The sequence below is a fragment of the Myotis lucifugus genome, unplaced genomic scaffold (assembly GCF_000147115.1).
Source record: "Myotis lucifugus unplaced genomic scaffold, Myoluc2.0 scaffold_23, whole genome shotgun sequence".
In the NCBI taxonomy this organism is placed as follows: Eukaryota; Metazoa; Chordata; class Mammalia; order Chiroptera; family Vespertilionidae; genus Myotis; species Myotis lucifugus.
In genome coordinates, this window is record NW_005871071.1 from 8,229,029 (window position 1) to 8,248,757 (window position 19,729).

Sequence of the window (19,729 nt, forward strand, 5' to 3'; positions counted from 1 at the left end):
CTGAGGGATGGGGCCCCAGAATATCAGGATTTTAAAAAAGATTTCCCAGGTTGATTCTAATGCGCAGCCAAGGTTGAGAACCACTGCTTTAATCCAAGGAAGAGACAGTGACCCTGAACTCCTGCAGGTGTGCCAAGGAGAACATGGAGCCACACCTGGGAGAAGCACACAGAGTAAATACAGATTCAAACTCTAATTGCTTACTCTTCGTGCTTTCTGTAGTTTCGGTCCATGTTGAACGTTTCATTTATAGAATAATTTTGTGACTGCACTCCAGCTCATTTCAAACTTAATTGATAGGGATAAAGGCATCTTTCTGTAGTGATCATACATTTTATTTTGAGAGAAGAATTTGTAGGCTATCATATAAAGTATGTGGGAAGAATTTAAGGTTAGGTGGATTTAAGAGTTCATTGCAAGTATGTATAGAACGTAATTAGTCTTCAGATTCCTTTTTAAAAAAAATAGATTTTTATTAATTTCAGAGAGGAAGGGAGAGGGAGAGATAGAAATATCAGTGATGAGAGAGAATCATTGATAGGCTGCCTTGTGCATGCCCCACACTGGGGATCGAGCCCAAAATCTGACTGGGAATCAAACCATGACCTCCTGATTTATAGGTCGAAGCTCAACCACTGAGCCATGCTGGCTGGGCCCTCAGATTTCTTTCCTGATTAACGGTTTTGTCATATCTGTGTAGCTTCTCAAATAAATAGATGCTGAAGTCATTGTTAGGAAATCTTTTAGAGTGCCCAAAGGGATACAATCAGATTTTTGAAGGAAGAGGTTCTGGTTGTCTAAATTTTTTTGGTGTCACGCAGGCATTCATTTTTGGAACTTTTCTGGTTTTCTCTAAGTCAGCTAAAGTTCATTTTCTGAATTAAATTGAATGCAACAACTTTTATATGTGATATAGATCTGATATTTGGTAGAGATTGTGACAATTGGGGTCCCTTTACAGTAACATATTATTCTCATAAACATTTTTAATGTCCCAGATGAAAAGGATGGTTTGGCCCTCAGCCTTCGAGAATCACAGAAACTCTTTCAGAATGGAAAAGAAAGAGAGATACAGCTTGAAGCACAAATCAAAGCGCTGGAGACCCAAATACAAGCACTAAAAGTCAAGGAAGAACAGGTAAATATTTTAACTATTTGTGAAAAATTTAGTCACTTAACTTTTGGAATGGTAGGACTAAATTTAGAAGAACTTGGAAGTTCATACTTTCTTCCACCATAAGCTTTATATTCTTTTCCTTACTTTGGAGGCATGGTGCTCCCATCTATCTACCCAGCCATCTGTACATCAGACATCAGGAAGAAATCCCAGCTTCTTTGTTCCCCTTCATCTGCTACATTCTGTTGAGTCTCCTCATTTCTGTTCACAAGTCCTGAATTTGGGATTTTATCTATGCAAAAGTCTCTTACTAGTCTCTATTCTTTTATCCCTTCTCCGAATTCTCTCTTATGGCCATCTGGTTAATCTTTCTAAAGTACAGTTCTGATTATGTCTATCCCTTGCCTGTCTCTTCTCTAACTCTCACACTCAAGTCTGTTGGTTGTTTTCGATACTTGTACATGGACAAAACTTTCCACGGCACGCTGCTATTTGATTACCAAGCCCCTGCTCACAGGTTTTCTTCTCCCAAGTCTCCCCTGCTTTCCTCCCCAAACCAACACCAAGCAATTCTCAGACACAAGCTGGAGGTCCAGGAATTCATCAATTCTGACACTGTCTGCACCAACTTTAGACACCAGTTGTAATCCGAGGTTGTTACCTGTACTTCTGATTGAATGGCTGTAAATCAGTGGTTCCCTCAACCCCCTCGTTGGGTCCCATTAATTTTCTAGAGAGGCTCACAGAACTCAGAGAAACATTTTACTTACTAGATTATCCTATGTAATAAAAGCCTAATATGCAAATCGACCAAACTGCGGACTGACCGGTCAGCAGGGGGCGGGGCTGGTGAGCAGGTGGCGCCAGACCAGCCAAGGCAGGTGCCAGCAGGCAGAGAGAGGGGATGGCGATTGGGGGGCGGAGAGGCGATTGGGGGGTGGGGCCGGCCGTTTGCCGGCTGCCCAATCGGCCTGCCGGTTGCTTCCCACAGAGGGAGGCCAGACTGTGGCCTCTGGGGAGTGGGCCTAAGCCAGCCGTGGGCAAACTACGTCCCGAGGGTCGGATCCGGCCCATTTGAAATGAATAAAACTAAAAAAAAAAAAGACCGTACCCTTTTATGTAATGATGTTTACTTTGAATTTATATTAGTTCACACAAACACTCCATCCATGCTTTTGTTCTGGCCCTCCGGTCCAGTTTAAGAACCGATTGAGTCAAAAAGTTTGCCCACCCCTGGCCTAAGCCATCGGTTGGATATCCCTCGAGGGCTCCCAGACTGCCAGAAGGTGCAGGTCGAGCTGAGGGACTTCCCCCCCCATCCCCGAGTGCACGAATTTTTATGCATCGGGCCTCTAGTTGGTTTATTATAAAATGATATAACTCAGGAACAGCCAGGGGAAGAGAGGCATGGAGCAGGGTATGGGGAAAGGATTTGGAGCTTTCGTGCCCTCTTGAGTACACCCTCTCCCTGCATCTCCACATGTCCACCACCTCAGAAGCTCTGAGAACCCTGTCTGATTGGGTTTTTATGGAGACTTCATTGCCTTGGCATGGTTGATTAAAATCAGACACCTACAATTAATTCAACCTCTAGCCCCTCTCCCCACCTTGGAGGTCAGGGACTGAAAGTTCCAACACAACCAGTCCCCATCCTCAGGTGAAAAGTCAACCTCATTCACGCAACAAGAGACATTTTATCACTCTCAACACTTAGGAAATGCCAAGGTTTTGGGAGCTGTGAGCCAGGAATTGCAGATGAGGACCAAATACATTGGTCATTTGAATGACCAAATATATATTTCTTAGACATCACAATATTGCAGTAGATTATTTTAAAAGTTTTGAAAACTAATAAAGTTATTAGTTGTAACTACAATTATAGCTTTTTATGTAGTAAAAGGTTATAACTTTGTAATCTTCTGAATTAGAAATTGCATTTATCAGACATAAAGTAGCATAATAAAGATAAATTAAAAAAACTACAGATCACCACGTGTTTTGATTCTATGCTGCTATACAGATACAACAGAATACCAAAGACTTAGTGGTTTAAAACAACACAAATTATTATCTTAGAGTTCCAGAGGTCCGACGTCTGGCATGGGTCTCACTGGGCTAAAATTAAGGTGTGAACAGGGCTGTGTTGCTTTTTGGAAGCTCTGTGGTGTTAGCGGTAAGGAGATCCCCTCATCCCCACCAGTTGCTGGGGGACATGGGCTTCTTGGGGTGCCCCTGGAATAAGAATTTCCGGAGGTCCCCATGGGAAGCTGAGACGTTGTAGAAAGCTTTATTTCTGTGGGGTCACCCCCTGAGTTTCCAAGGCCCCATCTCCCTCGGTCCCGCCACAGAAGAAGTGGAGCTGTGACGTCGGTGGGGCTAGGATGAACGCCGCGGCCCAGAGTTTTCATCCCATGTTGGAGCAGTGTCCAGTCCAGCGTTAAACCAGCTTAGTTTGTGTTCCCAGCTGCAGTCCAGCAGTCCACTGCATGTGGGGTCCCGAGGGCCGCATGGCTATGGAGGGAACACGGGCAGGAGCAAAGCCAAAGGGACCAGAGAGCCAAGAGCCAAGAGAGAGAGCGCCTTTGTCTAGGGCCGTGGTCGGCAAACCGCGGCTCGCGAGCCACATGCGGCTCTTTGGCCCCTTGAGTGTGGCTCTTCCACAAAATACCACGTGCAGGCGCACACATACAGTGCGATTGAAACTTCGTGGCTCGTGCGCAGAAGTCAGTATTTTGTGGAAGAGCCACACTGAAGGGGCCAAAAGAGCCGCATGTGGCTCGCGAGCCTCGGTTTGCCGAGCCGCAGTTTGCCGACCGCTAGTCTAGGGGATTATGTATTCCAAAATTTTTGCGGGCTGGCAGTAGCCCTGCCTCCTTTGTCCAGTGATTTCTGTTCCCAGGTTTGACTGATGGGCACCTTCCCTAGGTCACCCCAACTTCACTGCCTGTGTGCCCATCTTCCCTTTGTTCAGTCCCTTCCCCTAGTAATCTGCAGGGAATGGGCCATCAGCTCCCTGGGGAGTGTGAAGTTGCAGCTTCCTGGTGAAGCTGCCCAAGTGACATGCCTATAATGTTCTGGCCTCCCTTTTCCTTCTTTGGTATTCTTAATAACTAGCTAATTAAAACGGTATTAGTGGGATAATCCATTTTCTTGCGTTTTCTAGCCTTGAGAGGGTACATGCAAAGGGTTTATGGCCCTTTTCCATCCTCAGAGCCAGCGGTCACTGGTTCTGACCTTTCTGCCTCAGTTTTCCTCATTTAAGGACCATTGTGGATACATTAGGCCCACCCAGATAATCCGGGATAACCTCCTTATTTTAAAGTCATCAGTTTAACAACTTTAGTTCAGTCTGCAACCTCAATTTTCTCTTGCCATGTAATATAAGGTATTCACAAGTTTCAGGAATTAGGACATGGACATATTTTGGGAGCCAGTATTGAAAGCTATAATTGTACAGTTACAAAATACTGGTGTACTACACCAGTATTTTGTAACTATACAATTATAGCTTTCAAAACCGTGTTTTTAGTAAGTGACCATTGACAAGTTTCATCAGTCTTTCAAGAAACAGTTGCCATTTTTCTGTGACCTGACAATTGGATTGCCCCCCACACTTGGCTCACAGAGCATTGCAAACAGCACTGGGACCGTATAGTTGCCGCAGGTTCCTTGTCTGGTACCCACCTTGTCATCTCGGGTAATTCCAGTTTTTTTTTTTTCTTCTCAGTGAATAATGTTTGCAGCCCCTATGGGCCTGGTGGGTCCCAGACAGGGAAGCCTTAAGGAACCAGAGCCACCATGGGGAGACCCTTCTCTACTGTCATTAAAGCATGGTTGATTTTGGGAGTTAATGTTTATAAAGAGAGCACAGAGTCACATACCATAAACGGGGCTGTCGTGTGTCTGCTAGATGATTAAGAAGTCCAGGACGACGGAAATGGCCCTGGAAAGCCTGAAGCAGCAGCTGCTGGACCTGCATCACTCCGAGTCCCTGCAGCGCGCCCGGGAGCAGCACGAGAGCGTCGTGGCGGGCCTCACCAACAAGTATGAGGAGCAAGTGCTGTCCTTACAAAACAAGTTGGATGCTACAGTGGCTGCCCTTAAGGAACAGGTTGGGATGATTTCAAATGAGCCACTGTTATCAATAAGCAAAGCCGTTCTGTCTTGTAACTGACATTTTGTGGTTCTTCATATAGAAATTTTGGATGTTTGCAGTAGGTTTTTTATTGTAAGTAAAAATTTAAAGACAAAGATTTTTTATTTATGCCTACTCCCTAAGGCAGGCAGGATTTTGGAAACCCTTCCTGTGGTAGGATGGATTCTCACAGTGCTAGTTGTTTACTTGTAGGGTATCCTATATAGTAAAAGCCTAATATGCTAATTGTCCGGTTGTCAGGTCGGCCGTTCAAGCAATCAAAGTGTAATATGCTAATTATATGCTAAGGCTGCTCAACCGCTCGCTATGATGTTCACCGACCACCAGGGGGCAGATGCTCCGACTGGTAGGTTAGCTTGTTGCTGGGGTCCGCCTGATCGGGACTGAGCCGGACACACCCTGGAGCCCTCCCACAGTCCCTCCCTGGCTAGCCAACCTCCGGTGTCCCTCCCCGGCCCTGATCGTGCACCAGTGGGGTCCCTCAGCCTGGCCTGTGCTGTCTCACAATCTGGGACCCCTCGGGGGATGTCGTAGAGCCAGTTTCAGCCCAATCCCGCAGGCCAGGCTGAGGGACCCCACTGGTGCACGAATTTGTACACCGGGCCTCTAGTTTATACATATTGTCCTGGAATAAATCCAGACTGGAAGGAATGAGTGTTCTGGGAGATGGCTTGAGGGCTGGTCCTGGGAGCTTAACCACTAGAACACCTTTCTTGGGTCTCCCAGCGTTTGGTAAGAAGCCCATCGTTAAGACTGTCTAGAAATGGTTCTTGAGAGAAGAGTTCATTTTGAGACTAGCACAGTAAATGAGGGAAGGTAGTCTGATCTAAAATTATTGAGGATTGAGACTTGAGCACATTTCACAGTTTTTATTACTTTTGCCCCAAAGGGAATAGGATGTTGTAAGCTGATGGTGAGTCAGGTGGGGGTTTGCTTGTGCTCCAAAACTCCAGGTAATCGTTTCAGTGAATAAAATTTCAAAGCGCATTTTCCTTAATGCAGTTTCAGAACTAATTTAACCCAAAGGAAGAGAAGAAAAAAAATAAGATGTGAGTGTATGGAAAATTCCACTACACTTAAAATTCATTCTGATTTGGGTTCTTATTTCTTATTTATACAGCTGACTCTAAAATTTTCCATTATTTAGATAGAGCTAATATAAGATGCATTATTGGCAATAATAATTGTTTGTATACCATTTTATTTTATTTTAATGTACATTTATATGAGTTTTTATTATGTTCATTTTCCTAAAGATGTTTTTATTCTTTTTATAGAGAAACTTATTATGAATTTGACCAGTGTGGAGCATATATAGGGGTGGGGAAAGACAAAGGTTAGGTAAAATTATTGAGAATTTACTTTATATAATATATAAACAAATGGAATTTGAAATACAGTTTTATTAACTTTGGTTGTGTGTGGGGAATAGCATTAAAGTTAGACGTGGAGAATGGTCCTCCTTGGATGATGAGAGGAGTGGAGTCTGGCGGCTTTTGCATCCTGGGTTACTTGAGGATGTCTCCATTCTCTGCTGCCTTAGACACAGTTATGGGGAGGGCTGGGAGAACTCCTGTGTGTTCAGCTCCTGAGCCCAGTCCATTCTCGATTCTCTGCCCCCGTCTGGAGCAGGGAACAAAGTTTTGACTCTGTGCTGAATGGGGCTTCGGACCCCTGAACCACACACTGAAGGTGCTGATTAAGGTCTTTTTTCTGCCATTACATTCTGTGACTGTTTTGTTGTTGTTCTTAAATAGCATCGCATAGCACAGCACGGATATAGGCCTCTGTGTATAATTGCACAACTGCTTTGCAAAGTGCCGATGCCAAAGTGCTTATCGTTGTTTCTTCCTGGGAGTGTTTCATTATGGTGCCCTTTTGTGCTCTCCATTTGCTGTCAGTTGCCTCAGTAGTGTTTTTAGTGAAAGGTCAGTCTATATAATTTCAGAATCGAAATTGAGACTCCCGACTGTAGAGGTGCTGTAAAAATCCACCAGGAGCGAGGGAGATGCCCGCCTGTCACCTGAAAATGCATTGAGTCTCTTCCACACGGAGAGGGTCGATGTAGATTTTCTTACATAACCGGTAGCCATACGTACATACTGCATTTTACCCCTTGCCCGCTTTTTCGTCATAAGGGTTATTACAGAGGGAGCTGCATGTTATTTCCCTTTCGGGTGAACACTTAGCTGCTACACTCTGTTCAGCAGATTGCAAAGAAAAGTAAAACAAGTCTTAGAAAGTAAGTAGCAAGGAACAAATAACTGGGCAATTCAGTAAATGAATACGTTCGCCGGTGTCTGGTTCTGAGCGGCTCTCATGTAGTTATGACTGTGTGCCATGTACTGTGTGTTTGATGTGCACAGTGTTGACAGAGCAGATGCTCACGCGGAGTAAGTGTTCCTGGTTAAAGCGATTCTTACCCTGGCCTCCTCTAAGGCAGTCGGGACGAGGCCCCAGGAGACGGATGGATCCTCTGAAACAGCGGAGTTTCCTTTGGGTGTGAGCATATGCAGTGTTTTTTTAGAAGACCAGGGAGCTTCTTCAGATTGAAAGGTTGAAAATCACCGCTTTATGAAAAACACATTCTTGCTGGGTAGCGACTGCAGTTGTAGATTAATTGCATTATTTCACCTGTTCAGCAAACCTTTATTGAACAACAGCTAAACATCAGGATGTAAACTAGCTTGATGGATATTTAAGTATATTTTGAAAGACAAAATTCAACACAGCGATTGCCTAACTTAGCTATCCATGGTACAGCTGGGCTTTTTAAAAATGTCTCTGTAACGAGTATATTTTGAGAAATATATGGCTTGTGAAATTATAATACAGTGGGGCCTTGACTTACAAGTGTCCCGACTAACGACTTTTTTGAGATACTACACACTCACAACACATTGTAACAGTTCTCGTTACTTTGGCTGAGTTTCGAGCTCGGTCTCGGAACGAATTAAGTGACAGAGAAGATGAGAGCAGACGAAGAGCTGCTCGGAGCTCGAAGCGTTCTTCAGCGACAGAACTCGCTCCTGGCCAACTGTCTCCCAAATTCTCTCCTCTACCCTGCCTCTGTATCTCTAATGCATGGAAGTGTCATGGGAGGATCTCTATCTCCTTGAGGGTCTAAAACAGGGGTGGGCAAACTTTTTGACTCAAGGGCCACAATGGGTTCTTAAACTGGACCGGAGGGCCGGAACAAAAGCATGGATGGAGTGTTTGTGTGAACTAATATAAATTCAAAGTAAACATCATTACATAAAAGGGTACAGTCTTTTTTTTTTTTTAGTTTTATTCATTTCAAGCGGGCCGTAGTTTGCCCACGGCTGGTCTAAAACCTTTTTTCATTCTGGTCTTGAAATCTTCAGCTTTCAGTGAAGTCAGGGACTTTGGTTTCTGTGTCATGATTTTCACGTGATCCCTTTCCTACCTTTCTTTAACATTATATTTAATTTAAACTCATTCTATTGGCTGAGGGACTCTCACAGACGTGTGTGTGTGTGTTGTGTGTGTGTCCGTGTCCTAATCTTCATTTTGGCTGTGCCATAGAAATCTGTTCAATTTTATTTGCTTCCATGGACTCTGCTATTATTACTCTTTTTATGACCCCACTTGTCTCATTCTGTCTTTGTCTTGAATTGAGTGTTCTCATCACTCATGCTAATCATGGAAAAGATGGAACCATTCATTTTGTTTTGTTTGTTTTTGGTGTTTAAGTTGCACAGTTTATGAGTGTAATCTGTTTTCCTGAACTTGTCAACAGGAAACTGCATGATTTAATTGATTAATGCATGTAGGTAAATCATCGCCACAGTCTGCCTTTTGTTTACAGTGTTTTTCATATCTACTTTTTTTTTTTAAACCAGTTTGCAGTCTCTTGTAAAATCTCGATGACTTCCCCAGCTCATAAGCGTTAGCTGTCTCCCCACCCCTTCTTGCACACACGTTCACGCTGTCATTGACTTTAGGGCACTCACTGTGCTTGCGTGGTACTCGGGTGCGTGAGAGCCCTGCTTTCCGAGCTGGCCTGGGGATCAGCAGCGTGGCCAAGAGGCTGGCAGGGTTGGATAAACACGGTCAGTTTCCAGGAGCTCCATTTTGCCCACAAATTCAGGAGAAAAAATTTAAAGCAAACACGGCTACATCATGAACTAGAACACAAAGTTCACATGAATTGTTAAGCCAAAACAGGAGACTTCAGAGCCCCTTTCCTCTGCTCAGGGGCACTGTCCGTATCCTTATGAGGTGTGCTTTGGGGTGGTATCCTTAGGGCATTATTAGGCTTGAGGTTTTCCTTTGGATCAGGCCCCCAATGCTTTCTGCTTTAAAGCCCTTTCTTGATTTTCCTCTTTCTATTAATTTCTTCAGGTTTTTTCCAGGGAACTTTAGCCAATTTACCTCTCTGCCTTTCTCATGCTCCTTTGGCCTGGAATTCAGCCTGTGAAGTCCTTTTTGAATGAGAGGTGATGATTTCTCCTACAGGGGCTCGGCACTCCCGTGACTCACTGCTCCCAAACACACAAACGCATTTTTTTTTTAAGAAACTTGAATACATTGTATACATGCTCTGTATTTATACATCCCCATACAGTTACACACATACATGTGTGCACACATTCATTCTATTTGTTGTTCTTTGTCATTTATTTTTAAGGTTTTTTTTTTGTTTTTTGTTGTTGTTTTGTTTTTTTTTGTAGTACATACTATGTGTAAGGCATTGCATAGGCACCTGCAAGGAAACTATGAAGACAAGTAAGACATGTAAAAGGTAGAAGGAAAAACACGAGAGAAACAGATCAAGTTTAAAAGGAGTTCAGAAGAGGGAAAGATTATTTTTGGCTGCTCAGAACTGAATGAGCTTTTGGATGCTCAGAGTCGAGGGAGGCTCCGTGTGTTTGTCTGTGTCCTTGCTGTCCTGGGATAGAAACTCCATGCTTCAGAGTCAGAGTGGCATGCCTGAATGTGTCTACACACACTTCACTGGCAGTGTAAAGTGCAAATACTAGTAGGAATGTACTGCCTTTCCTTTGGCCTGAATAGGACCTAGTTCTAGAACAGCAGTGTCTTGTGAATGTAGAGCAGAAGGCACTTTAGAAATCATGGAATTCAACCTTTGTTAGTGTAATTCCAAAAGAAAAAACAGACTGAGAAGTTGATGACTCACCCAAGATCGCATGACTTGGTTTGCCTGACTCCCAGTCCCGTGCACTTATCCTTGTAGAGGAGGTGATGTTGCCATGTGATGATTTTATAGTTGACTTAAAACCCAATCATGAATAATAATTGATAGTTTAATACTTAATAATGGATCATAAAAATGACTTCTTGAACACTTTTTCTATTTAGGAAGACATTTGCTGTCATTTGAAAGACAAGGTGAAACAACTGGAAAGGAATCAAGAAGCAACCAAATTAGAAAAGACGGAGATGATTAACAGATTGTCCAGAAGTCTAGAGGAGAGTCAAAAGCAGTGTGCCAACTTGCTGCACTCAGGTGGGTGTCTGAGGCTCTGTGGTCTCCCGGAAGGCTAGTATACTATGCAGAGAGAACATAGGAGCCTTGAATTATAAAGCCCCAGAAAAGACAATCGAGATCGTTGGTAACAATTTTTTAAACATCGTTACTATACATGTGTCAGAGCTAGTGCATATTTATTAGATAATTTGGAAAACACAGACAATATAAGGTAGAAAATAACAATAACCAATAATTCTACTGCACAGAGGTAACTGCAGTAGACATTTGAATGTATTTCCTTCAAGTGAAATGAAGGCCACACGCATAGATAATAACCTGCTTTTGAAAATGTACCAAGGCTGAATGTTCAGAAATTGAATAATAAATTACATGTTATAATGTAGAGTCTATCTCTGAAAGCTAAAAACGATATGAAATCCTGTTATATTTTGCTGTTTAGAATTGATCACTGATCATGTAGTTCTGTCATTTTGTGTAACTTCTTTAATTATTTTCCCTCTCACAATGGAATATAGCCACTTACCTAATCAATTGAAGCCAGTGAGTTATAGTTTTTATAATTTTTTAAAAAATCAATCCTCACCAAAGGATATTTTTCCATTGATTTTTAGAGAGAGTGGAAGAGAGAGGGAAAGGCAGCGAGAAACATCGATGTGAGAGAAACATATCGATTGGTTGCCTCTGGCCTGGGCCCTGGTGAGAAGCCTCCTGCATGCCCCACACTGGGGATCGAGCCCACAACCTGGGCATGTGCCCTGACCAGGAATCGAACGGTGACCTCCTAGTTTATAGGTCAATGCTCAACCACTGAACCACACCAGGCAGGCTCCATTGATTTTTATAGAGAGTGGAAGTGAAGAAGGGAGGGGGGGTGGAGAGAGAGAGAGAGAGAGAGAGAGAGAGAGAGAGATTGATGTGAGAGAGACACATTAATTGGTTGATTGGTTGCCTCCTGCATGCTCCCGGAGGCGGTGGGGGAGGGGGGAGCTAGGGCGGGGACCGGGGATCGAACCTGCAACCCATTATGTGCCTTTGATCCGATTTCGAACTCATGTCCCTTTAGTCCAGGGGCAGACACTATAGCCACTGAGCACACCATCCAGGGCTGTCATTCTTAAGATTTTTCCTATGGTCTCCATGGTATTAAGTTTGAGAATATGCTTCCTATCATTAGTTTCAGCAATGTTATGATTTCCTATTCATTTTTATAAAATGACTAGAGGCTCGGTGTACAAAAATTTGTGCACTCCGGGGGGGGGGGTCCCTCAGCCTGGCCTATGCCCTCTTGCAGTCTGGAACCTCTCGGAGGATGTCCACCTGCTGGCATAGGCCCACTCCCTGGGGGGATCGGGCCCAAGCTGGCAGTCAGACATCCCTCTGGCAGCCCGGCAGCCCTCAGGGGATGTCCACTTATAAGCAGGGAGCAGACCTAAGCTGCAGTTGGACATCCTTAGTGCTGCTGAGGAGGCGGGAGAGGCTCCCACCACCACCGCTGTGCTGGCAGCCATCAGCCCTGGCTTGTGGCTGAGCAGAGCTCCCCCATGTGGGAACGCACTGACCACCAGGGGACAGCTCCTGCATTAAGCATCTGCCCCCTGGTGGTCAGTGTGTGTCATAGTGACCAGTCATTCCCAGTCGTTCTGCTGTTAGGGTCAATTTGCATATTACCCTTTTATTAAATAGGATAGAGGCCTGGTGCACAGGTGGGGGCCCGGCTGGTTTGCCCTGAAGGGTGTCCCGGATCAGGGTGGGGGTCCCCACTGGGTGCCTGGGCAGCCTGGGTGAGGGGCTGATGGCTGTTTGCAGGCTGGTCACACCCCCTTCAAGGTGGGGGTCCCCACTAGGGTGCCTGGCCAGCCTGGGTGAGGGGCTGATGGCTGTTTGCAGGCTGGACAAAACCCCTTTAGGGTAGGGGGTCCCAACTGGGGTGCCTGGCCAGTCTGGGTGAGGGGATGAGGGCTGTTTTCAGGCTGTCCAAGCCCCCCGGTGACAGAAGCTCCCAGCCTCTCCTTTTTTAAAATTTTTTTTATTCTGGGATTTATTTACCTTCTATAATTGAAACTTTGTAGCCTTGAGTGGAGCTCAGAGCTGGCCAGGGCAGGCGGGAAGCTTGGCTTCCTCCATCGCCAGGGGCAACCCAAGCCTCCTGCTCACTCCAGCTCCGTGGCCACGGCTGGCTGAAAGCAGGTATCTGGGGTTTATTTATCTTCTATAATTGAAACTTTGTTGCCTTGAGTGGAGCTCAGAGCTGGCCGCAGCAGGTGGGAAGCTTGGCTTCCTCCTACACTGGGCAACCAAGCCTCCTGCTTGCTCCAGCTCCGTGACTGCCGGCCATCATCTTGGTTGGGTTAATTTGCATATAGTCACTCTGATTGGTGGGTGGGCATGGCTTAAGGTGTAGCAAAGGTATGGTCAGTTTGCATGTTTGTCTTTTATTAGTGTAGATATTAGAGTAAAAGGCAATAAAATAATCAAATTTTTATTTTCCATGCTGTGGAAATAGCTCAGGGGCTATTAATTAACATATATATGAAAGTTACACTTTGGCATGTTAAGTCAATTCTGACTATTGGTACAATGTGTATGAGTGGGTTATTCAAAAGTCAATCAGAGCACTGACCCTGGAGTGGGGAATGTGGTAGACATGAGCAGAGCAAGGATGATGGGCCAGGTTTAGAAGTTCCCCTGGGCAGAAATCCCCAGGTACCTGGCAATGGGCAAAACTAGGAAAACAAGGACCTGCCTCAGGGTGACCTTTCCTCCCCTGGAGTGTCTCTGGTTATCAGTTTAGACTCCCTGACCCTTCACACTGATGGTCATGCGGTTCAGACCCTCCCCTGACCTTTCCTCCCCTGGCATGCCGCTAGTCATGTGATAGACCCCCTTAGAGCAGGGACAAAGGGCTGAAGAGTGGCCTCATTCGACTCCCATGCAGGGCCTTGCACAACCACTCCCTTAAGCACTAACTCCTTAGCGATAATGTCTAGGCCTCAGTTGCATGCCAGGGCTGACATCAGGACCAACTGCAAGGATTAATGGTCCCCTGCCCTGGCACCCACCAATCAGTGGAGACCACAGCCCTGAAAGGACACACCTGGAAAGCTGATGAATATTCTATTGAGATCTGTCGCTAGACCTCCCCTCAGATCTCCACCTTTAAAACCCTCAAGACAGAGCACCTAGCTCATTCTTTTGCTCCCTAGAGCACGCCCACTGGAGTCTTTTTTTAAGTGTACTTGGCTTTCTTTCTCTTGATTTTCAAGGGCCCTTCTTTTGCTTCTCTGCCTTGTTTCCTGAGCCCAGTTCTTCTAAAGCTCACATCATCTACCTCTGTAACTTTCTAAAGAAGCTTTCTCTTATAAAAAAACACACCAAAAAGTGAGGTTACAGGTTGTATCCCCAGCCCTATTTGGGGCACGTGCAAGGGCAACCGATTGATGTTTTGCTCTCACATCGATGTTTTTCTCGCCCTTTCCCACTCTCTAAAAAACAAAACAAAACAAGTCAAAAGTACTAATGTCAAAGATTGTCTAAATGTGTGTGTTTTGATCAAAATTTGGACAATGCTCTATTTAGGTCTCCCCTCCTGGTTTAGTTTTGTATTCTTTTGTTTCCCATGTCATAAACTATGAGCCTTTTTCCTTGCCATTAAAGGATTTGAAAATATGATTTTCTTAGTTGCATAATATGTCATCATTACTTTGCTTAAACATTTCCCAGATGCTCATTTTCTTTTGAGGAAACCCAATAAAGTCCCTTGTAAATGGAATCCTCGCCCTACTCCCCACCTCATTTGACTCCCATGTGGGTGTGGCTCAGTGGTTGAACCAGGGGGTCTGGGTTCCATCCCCGGTCAGGGCATGTGTCTGGGTTGTGGGCTCGATCCCCGGTGGGGGTGTGTGCGGGTTGATGTCTCTCTCTCATCAATGCGTCTATCTCTCTATCCCTCTCCCTTCCTCTCTCTCTCAAATTAATAAAAACATTAAAAAAAGAATAAAAGAAACAAGAAACAAATTAAATGGGAACCTCCCTTGTTACATTTATAATACTAGGTTACTAAAGTTTCAGAGGCATAATTCTAATAGGCTTCTTTCACTTGTGGAGGTCAGGGTGGCGGAAATAAAAACATTTAGAAAGAAGCTAAAGGCAACCAGATGTAGTTTTCTTATTAGAGGATAGAAATGGGTTCCAAAGAATTTTCACTTTGGCTTTCTATGAATTGGAATGTTATGCTCCTATTAAAGGACTTCTAGAGTGTTCAGGTCTGGAGACGTGATTTGATTCACAGCAAGGTCACAGTAGCCCCAAAGACATATGGGGAGCCATATTAAATCTTGGACCTGTGCCTTCTGGGTGCCCTGACTATTCTTGTGTGCACCTGAATAGATATTAAAACGTAATAAAGCAGAATCCCACCTTCTGTAGCCTCAGTGGATTCATGTCTTCTGTACCCCATAGGTGCTTTGGCCATTTACGTTTGGTGTATTCTGTGACCCTTCCCCGCTAGGCTCAGTCCAGGAGGTGGCTCAGCTCCGGCTCCAGCTGCAGCAAGCTCAGAAGGCACATGCTGTGTGTGAAAGCATGAACAGGGCTTTGCAGGTGAGCGTGGCCCCTTGGAAGAGACGGTGGGTGGCTGGATTACATCACCTTTCTGAACCTTGGATTTCTCTACATCAAAAAGGCAGTGGACCATCTCCAAAGCAGCCCGTCAAAGTTGTTCACAGGCTCGCCCCCACGGCTGGGGAGTCAAGCCCAGGGGCCTGTCTGTGTGTGTGCCCCAGAGAAAAGGTTGTCTACAGGCGTGAAAACCTACAGCGCAGCTGGGGCGCTATCACCTCCTCCTCCGGCGCCGCTGACATTTCCTGCTGGAGGTAGCGGTCCAGGGGACCCTCCACTGGAGAGGGGTGGTTTGCCTTTTCGCTGCTGGCAGACCATGAAGGACAGCTGTTGCTGGGAAACCGGTTTATTCTGTCTCCCGCTCTAGTGAGCCAAAAAGTGCTGCCACCGGTACCTCAGCTCCAGGGGTACTTTTCATGGAAGAGAACAGAATGTGAGGGAGGTGTGAGAGAACCGACTTGCATGTTCTTCCTCATGTATTCGTTCCTCCATTCAGTTTGCTGGAAAACCTGATCCACGCTGGCCTTTGTAAAGTTCTAGTTAACGTGTGCTAACATGTATTTGAAGAAGCGTTTCTGCCTTCTCTTGACCATTAAAATGAATCTGAAGCATAGACAAAATTCCTTCTTATAGGAAAACCATGAAAATAACTTTTAATAATTTTGTGTTGTAGGAAGAATTAACAGAACTAAAAGATGAAATTTCTCTCTATGAATCTGCTGCAAGACTAGGAATACTTCCAAGTGACTCAGAAGGAGAATTAAACGCAGAACTCATGGAATCATACGTGGATTTGGGTATTAAAAAAGCCAACTGGAAGAAATCCGAAGTTAAGAGGTATGGAGAAAATAGTTTACTGTAGAAGAGTCTGCATTATTAATGCTGATGAGGCTTGGTAAACAAGCGGCACCAGGCAGGAGATGATGAGCTGACCAGGGGTCCCAGTATGTTTTAGTAATATCTGATGAAGTGCAAACGTCTGATATCAAAATGAACAGAAACCTCAAGAACTGATATTGCGCTGTCTTCAGCACCAATAGGCACGTCAGTTTTAGTAAGGTAAAAAAATGACTAATCTAGCTAAAATATACAAAGTAAATTCTACAGTTGAGATTATGGATCCGTTTTACTATTAAGGCGAAGCATATTATTTTTATTATATTAACACTGTTGAAGGCAGGCGTCTGGCATTTATCAGTAGTATATGAGAAAATAAGCATTAATTTTCCCTAGGAATCTTACTGTGGCCTTACTTTTAAAATAGGGATTTCGTCTTAAAATAGGGATTTTTAACACAGCTATTTTAGCAGTCCTGTGGAAGGGACTGTTTTATTGTCCCTCCCTGGGACTGATGGGGGAGGACATGGTGGTGTTAGAGGAGGGAGTATATTTAGGAATCATTAAACACTTAAAAGATGAATGGAGGCGAAGATGCACATTTGTGAAGCACCTGCTTTCTGGAAGGTGTGATGAAGGCTCTGGGAGTGGAGTACAGAAGATGAGCTATAGACAGTCCCTTCCCACAGGGGTTCACCTTCTGTCTGGTGGGGAGGGGGAGGCATACTTGTAAGCAGCCAAGTGCTACATGCTTAGTGTACAAAGGGGTATTTCTCCTTCCCTCTGGTGATCTGGGATAAGATGAGAGGTGCCTGTCTGGAAGAGACTGCATTTGGGCTAAGGAAAGCCTTGAATGCATTGGCCCACACCAGCACCATCCGGTTTCCAGTTCAAGATCACGTTTACCATCGTTGTTTAGTGGGAGTGTCCATTATCTGTTGTGTTTCAGGCATCAGGCAGCTAAATACAAGTATATAAGTCTCCTGAAGGGTTTGCTCTGCAATAGCATGTAGAACTTATATATTTTAGTACTGGCTTTTGTTTTTAGACCTGTAAGGTGAGATTCAGTAAATTGAAATCTCAAGTGATCAGGAAATACTGTGAAACAAGATGTTTTAGTTTAGTAAGGCCCCGTTTACCTGGAGGTCAGCCTTTAGCGACTGTCATCTCCAAAGACCACAGCTACAATCCGTGAGAAAGCAAAGAAGAAAGTCATAGAACTAAATCATGTGGTGTATTTCGTTGGAGTCATTGTCAGGCTCTTAGCTTAGGGCTATTACGGACTTGGATTTGTTTGTACCCATGAGTTATCTGATAGAAGAGTAGCTGGGGCTAGGGTTTGGGAGAGGTACTGCCATGGGTTAGCCAGACATCGGCAGCAAGGAGAGGTCTATGGGAGCACAATGGATTGGATGGAGCTGCTGATCCACATGATCCCAGGTTGTCCAAGAAAGCTGTCAGCATGGTTAGTTAATTAAAGTGCAAGAGGATGTTTGTGTTACATTTTTTAGACAGATTTACATAAAATTTAAAGTTAAAAATGTCATCTGGAAAATTTACTGTTGTGAATGCCTCATTTCCTGTTGATGCCAGATGATTCAGATTTTGTTTTGAATAATAGTTTTGCCATTTATTAGTAGCTTTATGACCTTGGGCATGTTTCTTAACTTTTCTAAGCCTGTTTTCTTATGAGGCTTTTTCTATAAGTGGATTATAGGATATATCTTGGGGGTTCAAGTGAGGATTAAAACAGATAATGAATAAAAAAGGACCTTATGTAATATGTTCCAGCACGTGAGGCACTTCATCAACAGTAGGTGTTACTATTATTATTTAACTAGTAGCCCGGTGCACGAAACTCGTGCACGGGAGGAGGGTGTCCCTCAGCCCAGCCTGCACCCTCTCCAATCTCGGACCCTTTGGGGGATGTCGACTGCTGGTTTAGGCCTGATCCCAGGATGTCCGACTGCCGGGATCGGGCCTAACCCGGCATTTAGACATCCCTTTCACAATCCTGGACCGCTGTCTCCTAACCACTCACCTGCGTGCCTGCCTGATTGCTCCCTAACAGCTCCCCTGCCGGCCTGATTGACGCCTAACTACTCCCCTGCCGGCCTAATCATCCCCAACTGCCCTCCCCTGCTGGCCCGATCACCCCCAAGGCTTTTATTAGTATAGATATGACCCTTCACAGAAAATTTCACTAACCCTGCTTTACAATAAGGGATTGACGATTGAATCATTGGGGCCAGGCACCAAGATTTCCTTTCTTTGAATAGTGGAGGGAATAATTATCTTGTCTTTAAATTGCCCTGAACATCAAATGAGATAATGACTTAGAAAAGCATAAAAGCACCATATAAAGACAACTGTCTTATCATACACTGAAAAGACAATAAAGTGGTAAAATGAAAAACACTATTTTTATTCTCCCCCTTCCTTCCTTTACAGCCTTTATTTAAACTTTGAAATTTAGAAAAATTTCACTCCTATTTTCATTTCTTTACATTCAATATTATTTTGTATTAGTTCCAGGTTTATTAGTTACAGAATAGTGGTTAGACAACCATATACTTTACAAAGTGTTCCCTGATACTTCCAGTACCCACCTGGCTTCATACCATCATTACAACACTGTTGACTCTAGTCCCTATTTAAGTGACAATAGGTTTACAGGTTCCTTCCAATCTTTCTTTTGTGTTGCTTGCCCTTCCTTTTCTTTCTCAGGTCTTCCCTCATTTCTTTATATAGGATTTCAATTGGCTCTCAAAGCTCAGTGAAGGCACTGGGACACGCTTAACACATTTTACGGAGCAGGAAACTGAGGCCAATTCCAGTTGGCTATGGAACTGGACTCCTCGCGCAGGGAGCCCTCACAGCTGGCTCTCCGCCTTTCCTAAGGGACAGCCAGGGCAAACAGAACAAACCTCCCCATGAGGCTTCCAAGCCTCATTCTCCAGCACCTCTTCATCATGGATGCTCCACATTCTTTCCTCTCCCCCGCCCCACCCCCATTCTTTACTGCCCCCCCTTCTGGGGAGCAGGTGGTAGGCTTGCACTCACTGTGCAGTTGTGCACTCCCATGGGGTGGGCGAGAACTGGGGGCAGGGGCGGGCGCAGGCTTAGTTTGGGGGCCAAGGCGGGAGCAGGAGTCCTGGCCTCTCAAGTGTACAGGCCGCGGGGAGGCCCGGTCAGCACCGGGAGCTTCACCAAACCGCCGCAGTGGGGTACCCAGCATGGGGCGCTCCTCCACTGAGGTGGTGCCACCCCTCTACCCCCGCCTCAGGGCTGCCAGTCTGTGCCCCTCCGCCTGGGCGTCCTTCCTCGCCTGCAGTCATCCCTGCAGTCATCGCCTCTTGTTTCCTGCCTATTGGGGCCACTACAGAACCTCACTCTCTGCAGGCGAGGCAGATCCCTGCCCGCCAGCACCCTGCCCAGGCCTGAGCCCCCTCGAGTGCACCCCACCTTGCGCCGCTCTGCGCTCCTTGGGCCGCCCGCCTGCTGGCCAGCTGCTTCCCCCAAGCCA

At 45.1% G+C, this 19,729-nt stretch overlaps 1 protein-coding gene across 6 annotated transcripts in view; it reads left to right on the top strand.

The window, feature by feature from the left end:
* The window catches only part of CEP152 (centrosomal protein 152), a 103,640-nt gene that overhangs the window by 25,667 nt on the left and 58,244 nt on the right, over positions 1-19,729 (top strand). For all 6 annotated transcript variants that reach the window (XM_014453474.2, XM_023751678.1, XM_023751681.1 and 3 more), the window contains 5 exons: positions 999-1,138; positions 5,028-5,228; positions 10,617-10,764; positions 15,257-15,348; positions 16,040-16,203. In XM_014453474.2, the coding sequence (XP_014308960.1) occupies positions 999-1,138; positions 5,028-5,228; positions 10,617-10,764; positions 15,257-15,348; positions 16,040-16,203 (745 nt within the window). The remainder of the gene's footprint in view (positions 1-998; positions 1,139-5,027; positions 5,229-10,616; positions 10,765-15,256; positions 15,349-16,039; positions 16,204-19,729) is intronic.